The sequence below is a fragment of the Oryzias latipes genome, chromosome 9, assembly GCF_002234675.1.
Source record: "Oryzias latipes chromosome 9, ASM223467v1".
NCBI lineage: Eukaryota > Metazoa > Chordata > Actinopteri > Beloniformes > Adrianichthyidae > Oryzias > Oryzias latipes.
This window is the reverse complement of record NC_019867.2, coordinates 31,873,597-31,892,158: the sequence shown is the minus strand read 5'-3', so window position 1 is coordinate 31,892,158 and position 18,562 is coordinate 31,873,597. Positions and strand designations below refer to the sequence as shown.

The 18,562-nt window shown below is 42.9% G+C and overlaps 1 protein-coding gene across 2 annotated transcripts in view; it reads left to right on the top strand.

Annotated features, from left to right (window-relative positions):
• The window catches only part of LOC101156094 (whirlin), a 42,414-nt gene that overhangs the window by 9,394 nt on the left and 14,458 nt on the right, over window positions 1–18,562 (top strand). For both annotated transcript variants that reach the window (XM_011479825.3, XM_020706348.2), the window contains exons 2-4: window positions 12,473–12,637; window positions 14,486–14,611; window positions 17,954–18,213. In XM_011479825.3, coding sequence (XP_011478127.1) covers window positions 12,473–12,637; window positions 14,486–14,611; window positions 17,954–18,213 — 551 coding nt within the window. The remainder of the gene's footprint in view (window positions 1–12,472; window positions 12,638–14,485; window positions 14,612–17,953; window positions 18,214–18,562) is intronic.

Sequence of the window (18,562 nt, the reverse complement as noted above, 5' to 3'; positions counted from 1 at the left end):
GTGGCTGTGGAAGTGAATGTGTTCACCAGTATCAGATCATCTACCAGCCTGGATAATCACCATAATGTGTAAATAAAATCCCAATAAAAAGAAACACTAATAAAATGGGCTCTGCAGTTAAAAATCCAGAGTTCCTCCAGCGACTGAAAACAGCAGAGTCTTGGTTCTTTTGTCCAGTTTAGAAAAAAATACGAATAGACAGTTGAACAAGCAAAGAGTACTCGGCTGTAAGGGGATGGGTCGGACCACACCCCTCCACCAATTATACAGAGCCACTAGGTCGGAGCAAGGATCTCCAACCCGTCTGCTGGTGGCCCCGTCCCAGTGTGGCATTGTCCCGGGATCCTGGGGTGCTACTGCCGTCCTCATCTGCCCCACTTAGATCCTTTTACGCTCCAATAAGGAGAGATCTTGAAAGTGGGATTGAAAGATTGGATAGTGAAGTACAAACACTCAGAAGTCTTTGGTGGTTGGGTTCATCTTGCATTTTTGTGAAGACCTCAGACAAAATGAAGAGGCCCCAGACGCTGATGGCGGTGAAGGCCAGACCTCGCCGAATGGACCGGGGAAATGTCTGGAATGCAGAAAAACAAACTCCAGTGATTTTAAAAGCGGGAATTTGATTGTGATTGGCTTTGAGGAAAGTGACCACTTCAGCTATTGGTTTAGAGTGAAAACCAATTAACCCTTGTGCTATCTTGTGGGGTCCACATGACCCGGTCCTTCTGTTGACGTGTTCTCCCTACCATGACAAAGGTGGATAAAGGTGGAAAGATTTCATGTAATCCATGGACACCAGTGAAGATCACAAATCATTGAAGAAAAAAGGTTCAGAGCACTGTCTAGTGGGTCTAAATGACCCCACTCCCAATGGTAATGTTGGGAGTGGGGTCATCTGGACCCACAAGACAGCACAAGGGGTATGAGACGCATCAGTGATGAATCAGCAAACCAGCGTACCTGCAGATGAGGCATATCTTCCTTGTTGAAATTGTGCCTAAGCTTCACTTCTGTCCCAAACACACCTGTTGATCCTATGCAGGCCTCCATAGGGGGGCGATCGATTTTAAATGTGGCCTACATCTGTGCTGAAGGGTGGACCTGCTCACTGTGCCACGGTTACCCTGTTAGATCAGCTGTGAGTTCCATTTCTACAGTTTGATACGGCACACTCTTCTTCCTTCAGCACTCCAAACGCTCTGTGCTTCCTCCACTTCCTCCCACATTTCTGTCCATTCTTGGGGGAACTGAGACCCCTGCTGTTGGTTGAAGCCCAGAGGTGATCAGACCTGTTTGTGTGAATGCAACTCAAAGGCACGGATGAAAATTATGGAAGCGATTCTGAAGCATTATTAAAAATAAAAGTCAAAACCAGAAATTCTTTTTCATTTTCAAAATGAAGCTGCATTTTTGGACTCAAATTCAAATTAAAAAGTAATCCTTCAAAAGGCTTTTTCATTTTCTTCTTCAACGCTGCTTATTCTGTCACTTAATTTAAATGATAAAGAAAATGGTTTTTGACATTTCATTTTCAAAATGTTATCTGCCAAATGTGTAGCAAAATTCATTTAGAAATGTCTAATTTGACAATTAAAATGAATTAACAGAAATGCTTTTTAATTTTCAAAATGAAGCTGCATCAAATGACTCAAAATAAAAATGAAAAATCAATCCTTCAAAATGCTTTTTCATTTCCACTTAAAAACCGCTTATTCTGTGTCATTAAAACGAAAACGCAAAGAAGGGATTGCATTTTCATTTTAACATCCACCCTGCCAAAACTGTCGCATAATTCAATTCCACTTGGCATTTCCAGAGGGGGGGGGGGGGGGGGGATGACGTCAGTGTGTGAGTGTGTGTTGGTCCAACCAGCAGACGTTTAGCATAGTGAAATCTGCTGTAGCTGTTGATGGGGCTCCAGCTGTCCTCCAACAGCAAAATCAGCACCAAGCTGTAGGAAACTATCTTCTAAATGTGCGCAGAAATTACGGACAATTGCGTAAGATTTACGTAAAAATTGTGTATAAATGATGTCAAATGCACACAAACTGTGTGATTCCTAACCGACCAAAAATTGTGAACAACTCAAAACCGATTTTCCACCAAAAGACCAGATGGCCGAAACCCTCGACGGACATCTGCAGACATCGACGAACGCAAGAAACACTTATGAATGACGTAGATCATGCATGAATCACAAAAGAATGAAAATTCATATGTGGGAAACGTGCAAAATGTATGTAGTGGGTGTGTGACACAGGCTCAACTGATTAGAGGCGTGTCTTTTATCAACATGCATGGAATACTGGCAGAATAAAAGACTGGAGTCTCGGTCTGCCTATAACTTCACCACACCTTATGGAAGTCGGCAGGAATACGTATTTTTTACATTTTACCATTTAGCAGACACTTCAAGAAAGACAGAGCCAAGAGTAAAGAGCCGGAGTTCAGCTCATCTTTTTTATTTGAGAGCTGCAAACTGTAAGCCTAAGTATGGATACTGTAACTGTTCAGAAACCATAAGTGTGAGGACAGAAATGACCTTCACGTGTGTCAGGCAGTAACTTATGAAAATATAAGAAAACCTGCATATTCATTCATGATAGTGGAAACTTTTACAGTCACTGTGAAAAATACTATTCGATTTGCTGCTGCAGTCTTCCACTGTTGGAGGCCGAGGTGGTCTTTGAACTCAACACCACACTTTGCGTTTTGGAAAGCAAAGCAGCGGTGTGTGTGTGTGTGTGGGGGGGGGGGGGGGGGGTGCTCATGGGAATCGGCTTCCTCTCTCAGCCAGTGCATAACGTTGTGCTGTATAAAACTGCAGGGGCTGGAAGGCGTGGCCTCAGCATGTACAGGTCCGCTGAAGCCCCTCTGAGTAAAGCAGGCTGAGTGCTGCCCAGCCTGAATGAATGAGTCTTCATAGGGGTTTTCCAGATTTCCTGTATTTTTTATTTTCTATTTAAGTTGAAGCCGACTGACTCCCGGCGTGGTTTTCAGCCGTGTGTGAAGTAAAATGAGGAAAAAGACCTCCAAGTCCTCTGCCAGAGAAAGGTTCAATGGCCTCACTGGCTCAGGACTGAGACACAATGGAAGGAAGTGAGCTAACTCTGAGTTCAGGGGTCAGGGTGGAGCATCATGAGGATGAACGCCTGAGGCGTCTGCAGTCATGCAGACACAAAAGCAGATCGCTGTGAAGAAGACAGCTGTGTCAGAAGGTCAACATGATCCTTCCTTCAGTTTCAAAAGTCTAAAAACCAGACTTCAGTTACAATTGAATCCATTCTAGCTATCCTGACACTTTTCAGTTTTTCTTTTATTAAAGTGAATGAAAACATCCACACTGTTTCATTATTTATCTTATTTATGTTTGCTTATTTTCTGTTGCTTTTCTTACATTTATGTGATATTCTCTTGTGTCCTAAAAGTGTCAGAAAGGCAAAAGGAAGTGAGTTTATGTAAAGAGAACAAGGTCCTTGTGTGAGGTAAACGTCAGGCCCCTTGGGTGTGGCTGCAGGGGGGTCTGGATGGGACGGTGTGTGTGTGTGTGTGTGTGTGGGGGGGGGGGGGGGGTCTCTGATCCACAGTCTGTTACAGCTCAGGAAAAGCCGTGGGGACTCAGACATCCAAGCAGCATTTTTTTCCTTCTTGGTCACAGCTGGATTTGTTTGGAAAAAGCCTTTCACTGCTGCGTCAGCATCTGATTTGTCTTCAGACAGGCAGCCTGGTGTTACCTCAGTGTTTCATCTGGGAGAGGAACTGCTGTCTCAGAGCGTGTGCACGGTCTGCTGACCCACTTCCTGCTAAATGTTTAGAGACCATTGGTTTTTCCAGAGAGCCTCTTCCTGCTCAGACTTTTCTGGCAGCTCGCTCATGTTTGAAGGGTTACAGACTGAAGTTTTGGAACACGTCATCACACATGATTACAAAGCTTGTTCCAAATTATTCTGCAAATGCTGTTTTTCTGTGATTTTTCTGAATCTAATGACATGGAAATGACAGTCAGCATCATGTTTGAGTCACTAACCATCAGAGTTTGTATTGAACGTCATCAAACAAACCTCCTAAAGACAACAGTATTTCTTTCTAAACTAAAAACCTTCAAAGTTCCACATTATCACACATTTGAAAATGATCATTAGTCGATTTGCTGCATTAGGAGGTCATATTGACTGAAATCCAAATCTATTCCAATCAGAAACATTTTCATTCGTCACGTTCCATTTGAACATAGGACCTCTTATTTTGGAGCAGCTTCACAATTCTGGCTTCCAGTGAACTTCTGATGTTTGGAGACTTTCTGCTTGAATTTCTTTGAAGGACGTCAGAAAAGCCTGTTTGGATGTGAACTGCCCCCCACCCTCAGAGATATTTGGCTAGAGGATGGTCCAGAGGGAGGACGGGGGCCACACCATGAAGAGGATTTTGTTACAGAAAGCACGGTTCTTCTTTATGTACCATGGAAGAAAGTGGTCAGTCAGAAGCTCCTCCTACTTTCCAGAGGTCATTTCCACACCTTCAGGGGTTCTAAAGAAGCCAAGCAGCTCTCTTCCCTTGATTCCGGCCCAAACCATGACTCTGCCACCTCCTTGCTGACGTCTCAGGCTTGTTGGGACATGGTGGCCATCCAACAGGATCCTCCACCTTGATGCTGGTGGGACTCCAGAGACACCAGCAGCTTCCAATCTGCTTTGTGATGGTCTTTCAGCAGCAGCTGCTGTCTCAGTGGGATGGAGTTGAATTCTTCCTCTTTCTGCCTTCATCTGCACCAACCGTGTGTCTCTGAATCAGCCACAGATCTCCTAATAGTACGATGATCATGCTAAAGTTTTCCTGAATTATCCAAAGTTTCCAAGTATTTCAGGATTTCAGGATTTCAGCAGCAGAGATCCTTTTTCCTCCCTCACTGCTTGAAAATGTTGGTCTGCATAATAATGTGGAGCGTCCTTCTGTAGTAGTTTCTACTTTAATTTGATCTGAAATGGTTTATTTCAAGCAATCAAATAAGAATAATACACAACAATCATCAGTTATACATTCAAACAACGTATTAAACTTAAGATAATTAGACATAAAATAAATATTGCTTGAAAGGAGTGGAAGGAAATTAACTTATATAATCTCACCCCAGTAACCATTTTATCACATGATTTATCAATATCATTATCTGATCACTTTTATCAGACAGAATTAAGAATCCTTAGGTATCAATAAATCAAATGACAAAGATGAATTACTTAATTATTATGTAAAAATAGACATAACTATTTTAGAAATCAGCACAGCAGATGCAGATCAGTTATTTCAAATATATGCAGATTATGTTAGTTAGAAAAATCACGTATATGATTAAAAAATAAAATTACATCAGTAAAATAGACATAACCCTGTTTCAAAAAACTTCTTAGCATAAATTGATCAAGTATCAAAAGTTAAAAATATGTTTCATTAGGAAAAATCATGAATCAATTTTTGGAGCAAGTGAAGTGAAATAATTAGAAATCAATCATTTTAACCATCGTCAATAATTTAACTCACCTGGTAAACAAATGATCACAGGTGTCTGAGATTGATGCCAGTGATCCAGAGAACCCAGAGACACAACATCATCCATGAGTTACATTGAAAAGCAAAGAATCGTATCTTGTTGAAACTTAAATTCAATTTGCAGAACATTTTGGAACGCTCGTATATGTTGGCGTGTGCTGTTGTTCTCCGTTTTCTCACTCATCAAGTCATTCAAAGCTGCATCATCTCCAGCCACTCAGTGCTGATAATCGGGAGTTTCAGGCGTTTTTCACAGTTTGTCAGAGAGATCGTTGGACTGTAACCCCCCCAACCTCAGCCCCAGACAGGTAGCAGCGTGAACGGCACAAACAGGGCTTTCTTTGGTTTTTGCTGGTGGCATTGAGGGTTTCCTTGGGGAGGGGGGTTCTGGCGGGCGTTAATGCAGGAGGCGAGGAAGGCGGTTTTGTTTGGTCGGTGAAAAGAGAAGGAGGCTGCATGTGCAGAGAAAGGCCCGACACTGAGCGACCAGCTCTGACGTCTGCTCTGCCCCCGTCCTCAACATTACCTCTCCTCAAGCTTTAAAACATTTCCATCCACTTTTATAGAAACATTTGCGTCCCTCCCCCTCTTCATCCACCCACCCATCATGCCCTACACAAGACCTGCTGAGAGCTCCTCTTCCACCCACTCCAACCAGCGCAGGCACTGCAGGGAAGCATATATAGCCCAAATCACACTGGAGTGTCCCTTGCCTCTGCCCGTTACGCCTCTCAAGATCCGGATGGCTCTGAGGCTGTGGAAGCGTTGAGCCGGGAATAGAAAACAACCACTTCTGCCTCTAATTCACTGCAAAAAAAAGCAGGTCAGAAGAAGCTGAATGGACTGGCCTGCGGAGTCGTCCTTTGTCCTGCAGCTTTCCTTTCTTCTCCTCCGTGATTCCTTAGTGAAGCTCAACTTCCAGATTAGCGTTGCACTTTTTGGGTCATTCTTTTCTTCCAGGTCCAGTGCTGTGATGCATGGATGAGTTAGAATGCATCATGTTTATGTCCACGTGTCTTCAGTTTGCAGTCCTCTTCCTGTGTTTTTGTGTGAGTTCTCAACTCTCACTGTAGAATTTACTGCTTTTATTCACAAAAAAACATTTTCATCTGAATAAAATCAGAGACTAAAACCTTTTGATTAAAGTCCCGTACGAAGGTCCGCTTCAAATTTCTAGAAGGAAAAACAAAAACAAGAAAAAATCTAAAATATGTTTTATATTTTCTTTTATATTCTGCCGCTGACTCTTTACACATCCCTTTAGTGAAATACAAAAATGTAAATTTTGTGAGGGTTGTGCTGTTTGGTGTTTTTTTGTCCCAGCTTCTCCTAAATTCACTGGATAATTATCCTCAGTTGTTTTCAGTTCAGGGTATAAGAGTCTGGCTTTTAGTGCATTTTTGTTCTGTGATGTGTTTATCAGTCTTTTAGCTTCTCCTTTTTCTGGGGTTTTGTCATGTTTTGAGTTTAAGCCTTAAAGTCCTGGTTCCTGTCATCCAGCCTCTCCTTTTGGCTCTTATACCACTGATTCTTCACCATTTAGAATTGTTTTTTTGTTGCTAACACTTTAAAGAGCCACTCAGATGATATGCTGTTTTTAACACGTTCTTGTGGATTTTTTCTGATGGTGGAGGACATTTATGAGGAAAATGAGATCAAAATTGCTTCTCGGAGTATTTCCTTCATCTAATAACCCCGTTTTTCCTTTCTGGGTCACGAGGCTGCTGGAGCCTATCCAGGCCACTCCTGGACAGGTCGCCAATCTGTCACAGTTTCTGAGTATTTGTTTATTCAAATTGTTAATCAGGAGCAGACAAACAAATGCTGTTTGCAAAAGCTTGTATTTGTTAGGTAGAAGCTACAATGGGCGGGGCCACAAGCTCCAGACCCCGCCCCACTCTGGTCATCCGCCTGCAGACAAATGGACCCGTGTTAGAAAGCGACTCAGGTTTTTGGATTTTGGCTAAAAACAGCATCATCATCATTAAAAAATGACTGGGAACGCTTTGAAAACAGATCAGACGCTGAACAGAGTGGAACTTTGACGACTTTAACACAAAGATTTTATTTCTTCAGGGATAAAAACAGTCCATTTATGAATATTCTTTTCTTTATAAATCCTTTTTTCATCAGAAAAAACACAGCGGTACAAAAATACCATGAGGATTAAACTTATTTTTATGTCTGCGCCATATATTACCTCCTGAAATATTAATATGGGAACCACTAAAATCACTTCATCAGTGTCTGTTCAGAATCCACAGTGCTGTGATTTGATGAAATGGATTATTTGGCAAGACCTTGATTTCCCTTTGGCCCCATTTGTCCATTAATCTTTGAATGCACTGTAAAGCAGAGGAACCGTGCATGTGCATGCTCTCAGGGAGCGCTGCATGAGTGTAATAAATAAAACACACCCTAAGTGCTTTACAGGAGTGGCCAAAATGCAGAAGAGTCCCAGAATGGCTGGAGAACACATTTCCGTCTCTGCAGACGACTGAGGCTTTACATGTTCATGGAACCAAAGCAGCAGCTCACATCCGTGGAGTTCGGTGACAGAAAACGGGTCACAGCAGCAAATGATCTTCACATTTGAACTTCTTAGTGGATTTTTTAATTTTATAAGTGAGGAAAAGTTCTATGGACTTAAAATCAGAAACAATTCTTTTAGAAGCAGGCCTGCGAAAATGGAGCTGTAGTCCTTGACAGACTGTCAAGCTGTACTTGACTGAGAATCATTTTTCAGAGAAGCTATTTGCTCTGTGAAGCGTGACTTCCTCCTCCAGCCACACATCGTCTGAATGGACCTTAAAGTATCTGCTGCTTAAACCCATCACTTTTATTTATCTGCTCTTTTTATCGTCAGCTGGAGCTTCTATTTGCAGTACAATGCAATTTTAAAGGGTTAAAGCTTTTACAAAACTCTAAACACAGATTCTTTGAGGTATTTAGGGTAAAACAGTGAATAAAACTGCAGTGCAGCAATGTCTAAGTAGTAGGGCGGCACAATAAATCACAAATTTATCGTTATTGCAACATCAAGCTTTGCTATAAGAATATCGGAAAAGACAAAAAAATTGCAATAAATAGTTACCTCAAATGTGCTCAAATAATCTTATGGCAGCTCTAAGTATTTATTGAATCAAATCCATCCCTTTAGGCATTTGACCAATCAGATGGAGCGCTGTGCATCATTGACCAATAGGATGGAGCTCTTTTATTTGAGATGTTCTCCTCCTATGTAGACCAGGGTCATTTGGAGAACGACTTTTAAACTGTTGCAGTGAAATAGAAATGGTGTTTTTGGTTGTTTTGCTCTTCGTTCATTTACCGCAAGTTATATTGTCATCGCAAAATTGATCACTCATATCGCAAATCACAAGTTTTTCCCATGTCGTGCAGCCCTGAGAAGTAGCAAACTATTTTTGACTTCAAGGGTCTGAAAAGCTGCCTGAACTCCACATTCTTTATTCATTCAATCCTTCTATGAAATCGTGAACTTTTTTGACTTTAAATAATATTATAGAAATGACACAGCGTTGATCTAAAACTAATATTCCTCCAAGGCTCTGATTTTTTAAGGAAACGTTTAAACTTTTTTTCAGTCTTTTCTATGGAAACATGCATCAGCAGTTTTGAAGTTCATTTGTTTTCAGGTTTCTTGGTTTAGGTCACTAAATCAAAGGGAAGGGAAGTGTTATGGACTCATAAGTTGCCTAATTCGGCCTCAGAGGGCAGAATTTCAGACTGTCAGCCCCTCTCCCTCTTGGCTCAGCGAGAAAACGGGCCGACCTGCTGTGGTTTGTCTTTCTGTTCACATCAACGCCTCCGGCTCCTGATGGAGCAATAATCTGGACTTCCAGATTATTGGTGACCTGCCGTTTACCCGGACGTTATGAATGTCCTGCAGAAGCAACTAAACTGCTGCACAATCCTACAGCGCTGTGATTGTTGGACATCGTTGTTAATCCTGCTCAGTTCTGCCGTTGACGCTGATAATCACTTTTATTTGTGTAATTATCACGTCTTCCTGCTGTCAGGGATGTAAGAGGCTCAGTCACAGACTTAATCTGCAGCTTTTTAGTCCAACGTTGTCTGGAGCTCATCTCTCCTTCAAATTAATCTCTCTGCCCACTTGAGGTGTAAAGACGACTAATGAGGAACATTTGAGCTTATCTGTCACTTTCAGAGGACACGCCCACTGCTCAAAGAGAGCCTTCATCACTATGATGCTCATGCACTCCATCAGAAAACAGAGGACAACCAGAGCTGGACAACCAGAGCTGGACAACCAGAGCTGGACAACCAGAGCTGGACAACCAGAGCTGGACAACCAGAGCTGGACAACCAGAGCTGGACAACCAGAGCTGGACAACCAGAGCTGGACAACCAGAGCTGGACAACCAGAGCTGACCTGTACCATCAGCTTAGGTTCTGTTGATGGAAAATCTAAATCTGACATTTTATTATTTAAAAATAGCTGTAATAGAAAGAAAAACTATACAGCTGCTCAAAGCGGGATCAGCTGTGACATCTTCCCCAAAATGTTAGTTCAGCCCAGTGGATGTGACCAGCAAACAAGACTCTGTGTGCAGCTGATTTAGAAAACAGCAGCTCTGCTGATTAAGCCTCTTGACCTTTACGTTTCTACATCACAGGTGTTCACCGATGCATCTCATAGGGGAAGAAGAAACTGCAGACTTTTCTGTTCATTTTATTCATGTTTTATGTTTTTATTTACTATTATGAATGTGTTTAATGTGTTTATTATAGTTCCAATCACAAACCATATGCTGAACTTCAAAAAACAAAAAGCTTTAAAAAAGAAAAGAAAAGTGCCGTGATGATCAAAAATCCCACACCGTCACAGCTCTACCCACCCAGTTCCACCAGCAACTTCCATCCGTCCACCCTCAGACGCTGCTGAATCCCTCTGGGGGTTATGGGGTTTCTGGAGCACTGCCAGCTACCGTTGGACAAAGGCAGCGTTCACCCTGAGAGAGACGTCAGTCGGTCACAAGGCCACACAACCACACCTATGGGGTCGATTTGGATTAACCAATGAACCAAAGAAGCATCTTTTTGGACTGTGGGAGGAAGTAGGAGAAAACCCACTCATGCATGAGGAGAACATGCAAACGGAAAGATCCCAGCTGGGCCTGCTTGCCTTGAGGTGAGGGTGCTAACCGCTACACCACTGTGCAGGCAGCAAACCAGACGCATCTGAAATCATGAGCATTACCATCTCATACAGAGTCTGTAGGAATTTTCCAGAGTAAAAGCCACCCGAGAGCATCTTTAGCAGGGGAGACCCGGCAAAGAGGCAGCAGCAAATGGAAGCAGTTAAAAGACCGGCTCGGTGGGAGATTACATCCAATGAAGAAAAACATTTAAAAACTTTACATTTGTCTTCAGAATGGCTTGGATTTAAAAGCACAAAATTAAAAGAGCTGATTTCATTTTGTGCCATCCATAAAATATTCAGAGTTAAGTGCAATGTGCAGAGAAGCTGTGGTGCCTCATTTAGCATAGTTTAACAGACCAGAGAGTGATGATCTTTTCAATGAAAAGTATAAGAATCAGCAATTCTTTGTACTATTAGGGGACAAATGTAGTCTGGCGTCAGTCCCAGGACTGTTTTTACCCCCCCACCCCAAATAAACGATCCTTCTGTTTGCCAGATCAGATGAACCCACCCATGAGAGGAGAACAGCCAACGGTGAGGGTTGACTCCTAGTAAAAAAAGACAGTGATGTGCTGCATTAGGAAATAACACCGGTGTGAAATCAAATCTCTGCATTGCTCTCAGGAACATCTCCACTGACTGGACTTCTCCAAACACAACGTACATGACTGACGCAAAGAGGAAAACACGGATGACAAACCCGGCAAAGTAATCCTCAGAGAACATATCTGTGGGCCACATCAATTTACATTTCCACCTGGGGTTCTAAATGTGGACACAAGTCACCTTTGGATGACCCATTCAATCAAGAAAGGGCTTGAATCTTGTCCTTTAGGCTTTTTTGTCATCGGTTCTTGTTATGGCTTTTCGTTTGTCAATTTTCTCCTCTTGAATGCTTACAAATGACAAAAGCAGGAGCAGAATCTGCCTTCAGTTACGGTAAAAAAGGGCAGAGACAGGCTATGTGCCGGTGAAACTGCATAAGAAACGGTCATAGAAAGAGAAACGTTGGGCTTTTGGTTGGTGTCTCTACAGCAGGCACCGTTGAGGCGGCACTCGGTTTCTGTGAAGGGATCTTCGGGCATCATTTGAACGGACTTAACTCAGATGTTTTGGTTCTTTTTTCACAGGTTTAAGTGTACATGACAGCTTCACATACTCTCTGTCCTCACAAGGCTGCCCCATATTTGAGTCACATATCTGCCTTTTTTTGTGGTCATTTTGGCTGCGGGTCATTTTGAGACAAAACTCATCTGAGCAAAGTGGTAGAGGCAGAAATAAAGGAGGCAGCAGTGATTTTGTCTGCTTAACTTTAATCTCCTCAGCCTTAATCAGTGTCCTCATGTGAAGCGCCAAAGCAGCAATCGGTCACCTTGGATTCATAAAATGTTTGCCCATCTTCACATAAATACCTTTCATTTCCATGATGTTCGGCCCTCTGTGTAAATTATAAGCAATAAATTCAGTTTCACTTTACTTAATGCCTCACCTTCCTCCGAGGGAAACGTCAAAGGTGCTGCTGCCAAAAGAACGTCACAATGCCCAGATAAGGGCTGCTCAGGACATCATGCATCAGAGCCAGCAGTTCATCGGTTTTCCTGGAAAGGCTGTAGTGTTGCGTTTCTAAAGACTTCGGTTTAATTCTTAAAGAGGATTTTAAGCAAAACCTTTTTCTGTGCTCATCCTCTGTGGATGCTGTGGTGGTTACAAAATAACTCACAGCCTCATCCTATGATGCAGGTGCTGAAGGGATGCAGGACACTGACCATGTCTGTGTGCTCTATGGGTCGCATTCCTGGAAACCACATCACCAACCATGTGTACAGCTGGGTGGACCCTCAAGGTCGAGGAGTCTCCCCGCCACCCGACAGCCAGGACGCCGACCAGAGAGGGCCAGAGAGGATGGTAAGAGCTGTGGCCAGATGAGAGCGTTGGGCTGACGGGTCATAAAGACACTAAATGCAGCATCAGTCAGACTCGGTTCAAGTTAGGATCTCTGAGGATCTTAAACTCAGAGTTTGAAGATGCTGAGAGCTTCACCTGTCTGTTCTGCCTGTTTCTGCTTAAACATTTAGTTCAACTTTAAAGGCCGTGTCACACAGCCGCTAAATACAATTGGGGCATTGTCCACTTATGAAATTTCGGTCTTTCGTGATAATTCATGAGTGTTTCTTGTAGGCCTGCGCAATATACCGCAAATTTATCGTTATCGCGACATCAAGCTGTGCAATATACATACCGCAAAAGACGGCGAAAATCGCAATAAATGGTTACCTTGACTCTTGTTCTATCCTAGGCACTTTAACGTTGGGAGTGGGGTCACCTAGACCCACTAGACAGTGCTCTGAACCTTTTTTCTTCAATGATTTGTGATCTTCACTGGTGTCCATGGATTACATGAAATCTTTCCACCTTTATCCACCTTTGTCATGGTAGGGAGAACACGTCAATGGAAGGTGGGGTCATCTAATATAGCACACGGGTTAAATGTGCTAAAACAATCTCATGGCAGCTTGAAATATTGAATAAATGAAATAAATCCCTTTATGCATTTAACCAATCGGAAGGACCCGTTTACGTTGTTGATCAATCAAATGAGCCCTTTTATGTTTGATGTTTGCCTCCTACGTCGACGAGGGTCATTTGGAGTATAATTTTTATACTGTTGCATTGAAATGGACATTATGTTTTTGGTTGGTTTGAAATTTGTTTATATACCGCAAATTATATAGTTATTGCAATATTAATCACCAATATCGCATATCGCGAGTTTTCCTCATATCGTGCAGCCCTAGTTTCTTGCGTTCATGCGTCCGGCGTCACGCAGAAAGCGGGTCGCTGGAGGGGACCGGGTATGGTGGGCTGCCTCGGTTGGCACCTAACACCGGACTAAATACTGGCTTGGACCACGGGTCCACGTCAACGACTGGATGATGAAGACCCGCAGTAGGAGCTGACCATGGTGCTGACGCGATGTCATCTCTGCTCAGTGCTGTGAAAGTGAAGAAATTCAACGAAGCTGAGGTTTAGGTCTTCTTTGCATGGTTTATGCCTACATCGTCTGTGGTTTTAACGTGGTTCATCCGTGATACATCTGTGAAAATGTCATGTAAAGTCCACAACTTTTCTTACAGTTTTGTACATTGCAGCAGTGTGACACGGCCTTTAGATCTATATCAGAAAAACGAACACCTTATTTTTGTTAACCACCACAAATATTTTATGTTTAAAATAGATACAGTGAACTAAGATAGTACGACAAAACTGTTGAAGTCTGAAAGCTGCTCAGCAATCATTAATGAAGCTGAGGCAAGCATAGGAGGGGAGTGAAGGAGAGGACTCAGGACTTTCAAAACCTGAACAGACATCCATCAATTTGGATTCCGGGTAGAACGACTGACCTGGAAACTGCTCTCAAAAACCGCCGTTTCAGGGAGAAACGTTACAGAGACAAGAAAACTCTTCACAGAAAAAGGAAGAGGTGATTTGTCAACACAGATGAAGATATGTCACATGTGCCATCATACTTGCTTCAGTAGCTATTTCTTTCCAGAAATAAGTTATATTTAGGAATAACTCATTTCAGGACACAAACAGATTACATTTACAACGGGGCAAAACAGTTTTAGTCAGTGACAGATTCTGCAAGTTGTTCCTCTTATAAAGCTGAGTTTGAACAACTATCATAGAGATAAAGATACATGTCAGTATTTACTCTAAACTCTAACTACTACTCTAACCCTTTTTTCCCAGGTCTCCCTTAATATGGAGGACGGTTTGTCTCTGGGTCTGATGATCAGAGGTGGAGCTGAGTATGGACTTGGGATCTACATCACTGGGGTGGATCCTGGATCTGCTGCTGATGTTGGGGCACTGAAGGTACCTGATGTGAACAAGGACCTTTGACATGAACCCATATGCCTTGTTTCCATCGAGCGTTCAGGTCCAGTCCAGTATTTTCACCGCGTCCATTATAAAATGGACCCATTAAGCCGAACCAAATCTCACACAACGTTGGTTGTTGGTCTATAGAAAAATTGGATTGTACAGGTTAGGGCGGATCTACTGTTGAAACCCGTTGATTGGCAGAAGGTTTTTGTGACAAAAGAAAGCTCCAAGGAAGCAGCTGTATTCGTCTTCGCCGCCTGCAATCTTAAGCAACATAAAATGCTTTGTATCTCAGAAGAACCAAAAGCCAAGGAGGAAAGAAGAAAGAAGAAGGAAAGTTGGAACAGTCAAAACATTTTTAAAAGAAGTTTTTATTTTTGGATAAGCTGATCGTGGGTGTATGTCATTTCACAGCTAATGAGGTGGGTTGTCATGGTGACACATGGTGTTGGGGACAGGTGTGCCTCTTCAGTCAGATTGGTAGGAACGTAAAATTGTAATTTTTTCTAACCCAATGTAGCTACACTTTAGTCAGAATTGCAAATGTACATTTTGACCTCTAACATTTTTTTCCATATTTTTGTAAAAACACAAAGTATTAGAAGCACAAAATAGCATAAAAAGCCTTTTCTTCATCAGTCAGACTATTTAAAAATACGTGGCTTCAAACATCTCCATTGAATTGACTTGATCTACGTGACATCAGACTAGTTTAGAGGTTAGTCAGTTATATTTAAGACGTGCAGGTGGGTGGAATGGAAACGCTCTGACATCAACAGAGATGTTCGTCACCAAAATCTTTTCCATGAGAGTTTTTAGCTGTGCAGCAACATGACAGTGAGCTTCCTTGTGTTTTTATTTATAATGTGGGCTTGTGGGTAGCTCAGTTTGGAGGTCATCCGCACCAACAAACCACTGTTTGCAACACCTGATGTCATTCTGGAGCTCCAGGCCTCACAAGTCGTGGGAGGAAATGTGAACAGCATTAAGCAAAATAGAACAAATTCATCTGCCAAAGCAAAGCTTTATTGTTCACTGTGTTTCTACAGTTGGAGGCTTGTTGGTCGGACTAAAAATCATTTGTCTACCGAGCTTCCGTTGGGACATCTGAGAAAGGGGCTGACCCTGAACACAACCATGAAACGTGTAAGAAGCCGTCTGCCTGACGTCGGGCCTCACATTGTCTGCGAGGTCCTTTCGGCTTCATATGAACACAGAAACGATGGACAGAGTGGAAAACTGAACAGAAATGTGGGAAGCTTTGTATTTGTGAGACCATGCATGTGGGAGTCTGCTCCATGAGTCACATCTCTCCTTCCATTGATCCTCGATTGGGGCTCTGAAGTTCCAAAGCTGTGATTCTGCACAGTATGGAGAACCAGAATGTTAGAGCTAAATCCCCTTCATGGTCCTTGGCCCTCAAAACCAAACGGGGTCATGCTGATCCGTCCTGCAGCACACAGCGAGGGGGCTTAAATTTACAGTGTCACATAAAACTTTAGTGGTGGTGTGTGTGTGGGGGGGTTACTGTCTGCATATAAACCGTCATTGCTGTTGTGCACTGCAGAGGCTGATGCACCTGCCAGGATTCCTGCTTCCCATTCTCTGTCAGGTAGCCCACCCTGTTAGTGACTCCACTGCCTGTCTCGGCCTCAGCAGGGAGCTGACGTTGCTGTTATGACAGCCTGCAGGAATGCAGTGAAGGCGCGGGAAAGTGTCTGCTGGCTGCTCTCAGGTCAACTTCTGCCTCAGCAAGCAGGCCACTCTTCCTCTGTGCTATTTTTCATCCTGCCAGAGGCAAGAGCAACAGAAGCCAGCCATTCCTACCTGTGAACAATGCAGTTCTTTATCACTGCACTTTGTTCCAGTCAGAGATAAAAATACAACATTGAGTCGAGTCTTCACATGAAAAACTCCAAACACATGCTGTGAGAAATAGCTCCAGATACAAAGTCAGCATAAAAGGGAAAGATGACGACCTTTGTTTTACCTGACGGGAAGAATACCCAGCTTCAATGTGTTTTCTAGAAAAAACAAAAAAACGATTAAATAAACAGAGCAGATGCCAAGCGAAACTCTCAACTCATCTCTAGATAAAATATTTCACTGCTCCGACTTTTCTGGATTCCTCCAACCCTGCTTCTATGCTTCTAAATCCAGAAGCATTTCTGATGATAAATATCTGAAAACAGCTGATCTCACATTTTACACTGAAACATTGCTGACATGACAACAAAAGAACTGCTGCTAAAAAGAAAGGTGCACCAAAGAAAGTCATCTTCGCTTTTATGAAAGTGTTCCTGAAGACTTTAACATTCAAATCCTTTAAACATGGGATGGTTTTTCTTTTGTGGTGAGATTATAGATGATTTCAGAGTGAAGTTTTTTAATTTAAGCAAAGTTTCTGCGGACGTAAAGCTAGAAATGGCAGATAGACCTCATCAGATGCTCCTGAGCGGGGAAACTGTGGGATCTGTAATGGCTCCACGTTTCAAGGTGAGCTGCAGAAGAAAATGCGTGCCAGTGCCATAACCTGATGGATCATTCATCTGCCTCATCGGTTTGTTTCTAGATTGTCCTAAATTTAGAAAATGGTTATTGAGAGAAATGGGATTCAGCTGAGTTCTATGGTTGCATTGTTGCACAGTGATTCACAGCATTTCAGAGACTCCATTGTGGTTTTCCAGCTGTCAGAACATCCTGTATTCCCCAAAGTCATGATGAGCCGTCTGTTTGCATCTGTGAGGGCGCCACGCATCCCAGCTCGCCATGATCCCACCTGAGCCTAACATGAGATGTGTTCTTTTATGTGTGTGTCATCGCGACACACCGTGCGCCTGTGCAACAGCTGCTTTCTGATGGGGGGGGGGGGGGGGGGGGTTAAAATCTGCAGGATGCAAAAAAAACAACAACACATTGATCAACTATAAGTGAAGAGAGGAATCGCTGTAGATGATCACCTTCTCCCTCTGGGCCTACTTTTATCAGTTGTTCCAACGAATGGGTGAAGAAGATAAACTGGTTTTTACCTGGACTTCTGTGAGGAAGATTTAGTTTTAGTGAAACGGCGTTACTACAGTCTGGAGGTTGTTCCTTCCTTTACAGCAGCTGCAGCGGTGGAAACAGAACCGCAAATCATTTGCATGACTGGATGTAAAAAATGATGGAAGACGTTAAAAAACGTGACTTAGTTTTTTTATGAAGTTTTCAGGCTCAATGAATTCTGTTTAGCTAGTCTCTGTTGTTGCCAACCTTTCTCCGTCACATGGCGGTCTGAGTCGTGTCGGTGTCTCACACAGTGAACAAACACAGAGGCGTCTCATTTCACTGCAGGTGGGAGACCAAATACTGGAAGTAAACGATCAGAGCTTCCTCTCAATTTTGCACGATGAGGCTGTGAACATCCTCAAGTCAGGGTTCAGCCTCCAGATGAAAGTGAGGGACGTGGGTCGTCTGCCTCATGCTCGCACCATTGTGGATGAGACCAAATGGATCTGCAATCCGGTCATAGCTGAAACCATCGCCACAGCTTATCCCACCACCGCCGCCGCCGCCGCCGCCGCCGCCGCCGGTGCCAGTGGCTGCAGCAGCAGGTAAGACAAACATCCCCAACATCAGAGAAAGGGGCAGGGCTAAAACGATTCTGCCTAAACCTGGGAAGCCTTTGTTACTGTAAAAAGAATGAAACAGCTCTTTAAGTTGAAAATACAGTTAGAGTTTGAAACTGTTTGCTCAGTTTGAGAAGCAGTTAAAAATGGTTAAATGAGCAGAAAAAGCATCATGCTGGAAGGAAATGATGATGACTAACACACAACAAAAGCACCCAAGAGTCTGTTCAGCTAAATATTCTTCATCGATTGTCATCAGGAACAACTTTATAAATAGTTTGTGTAAAATTCTGTTTGACTCCTCAAACCAAACAAAAATGTAAAGAAAGCCGGA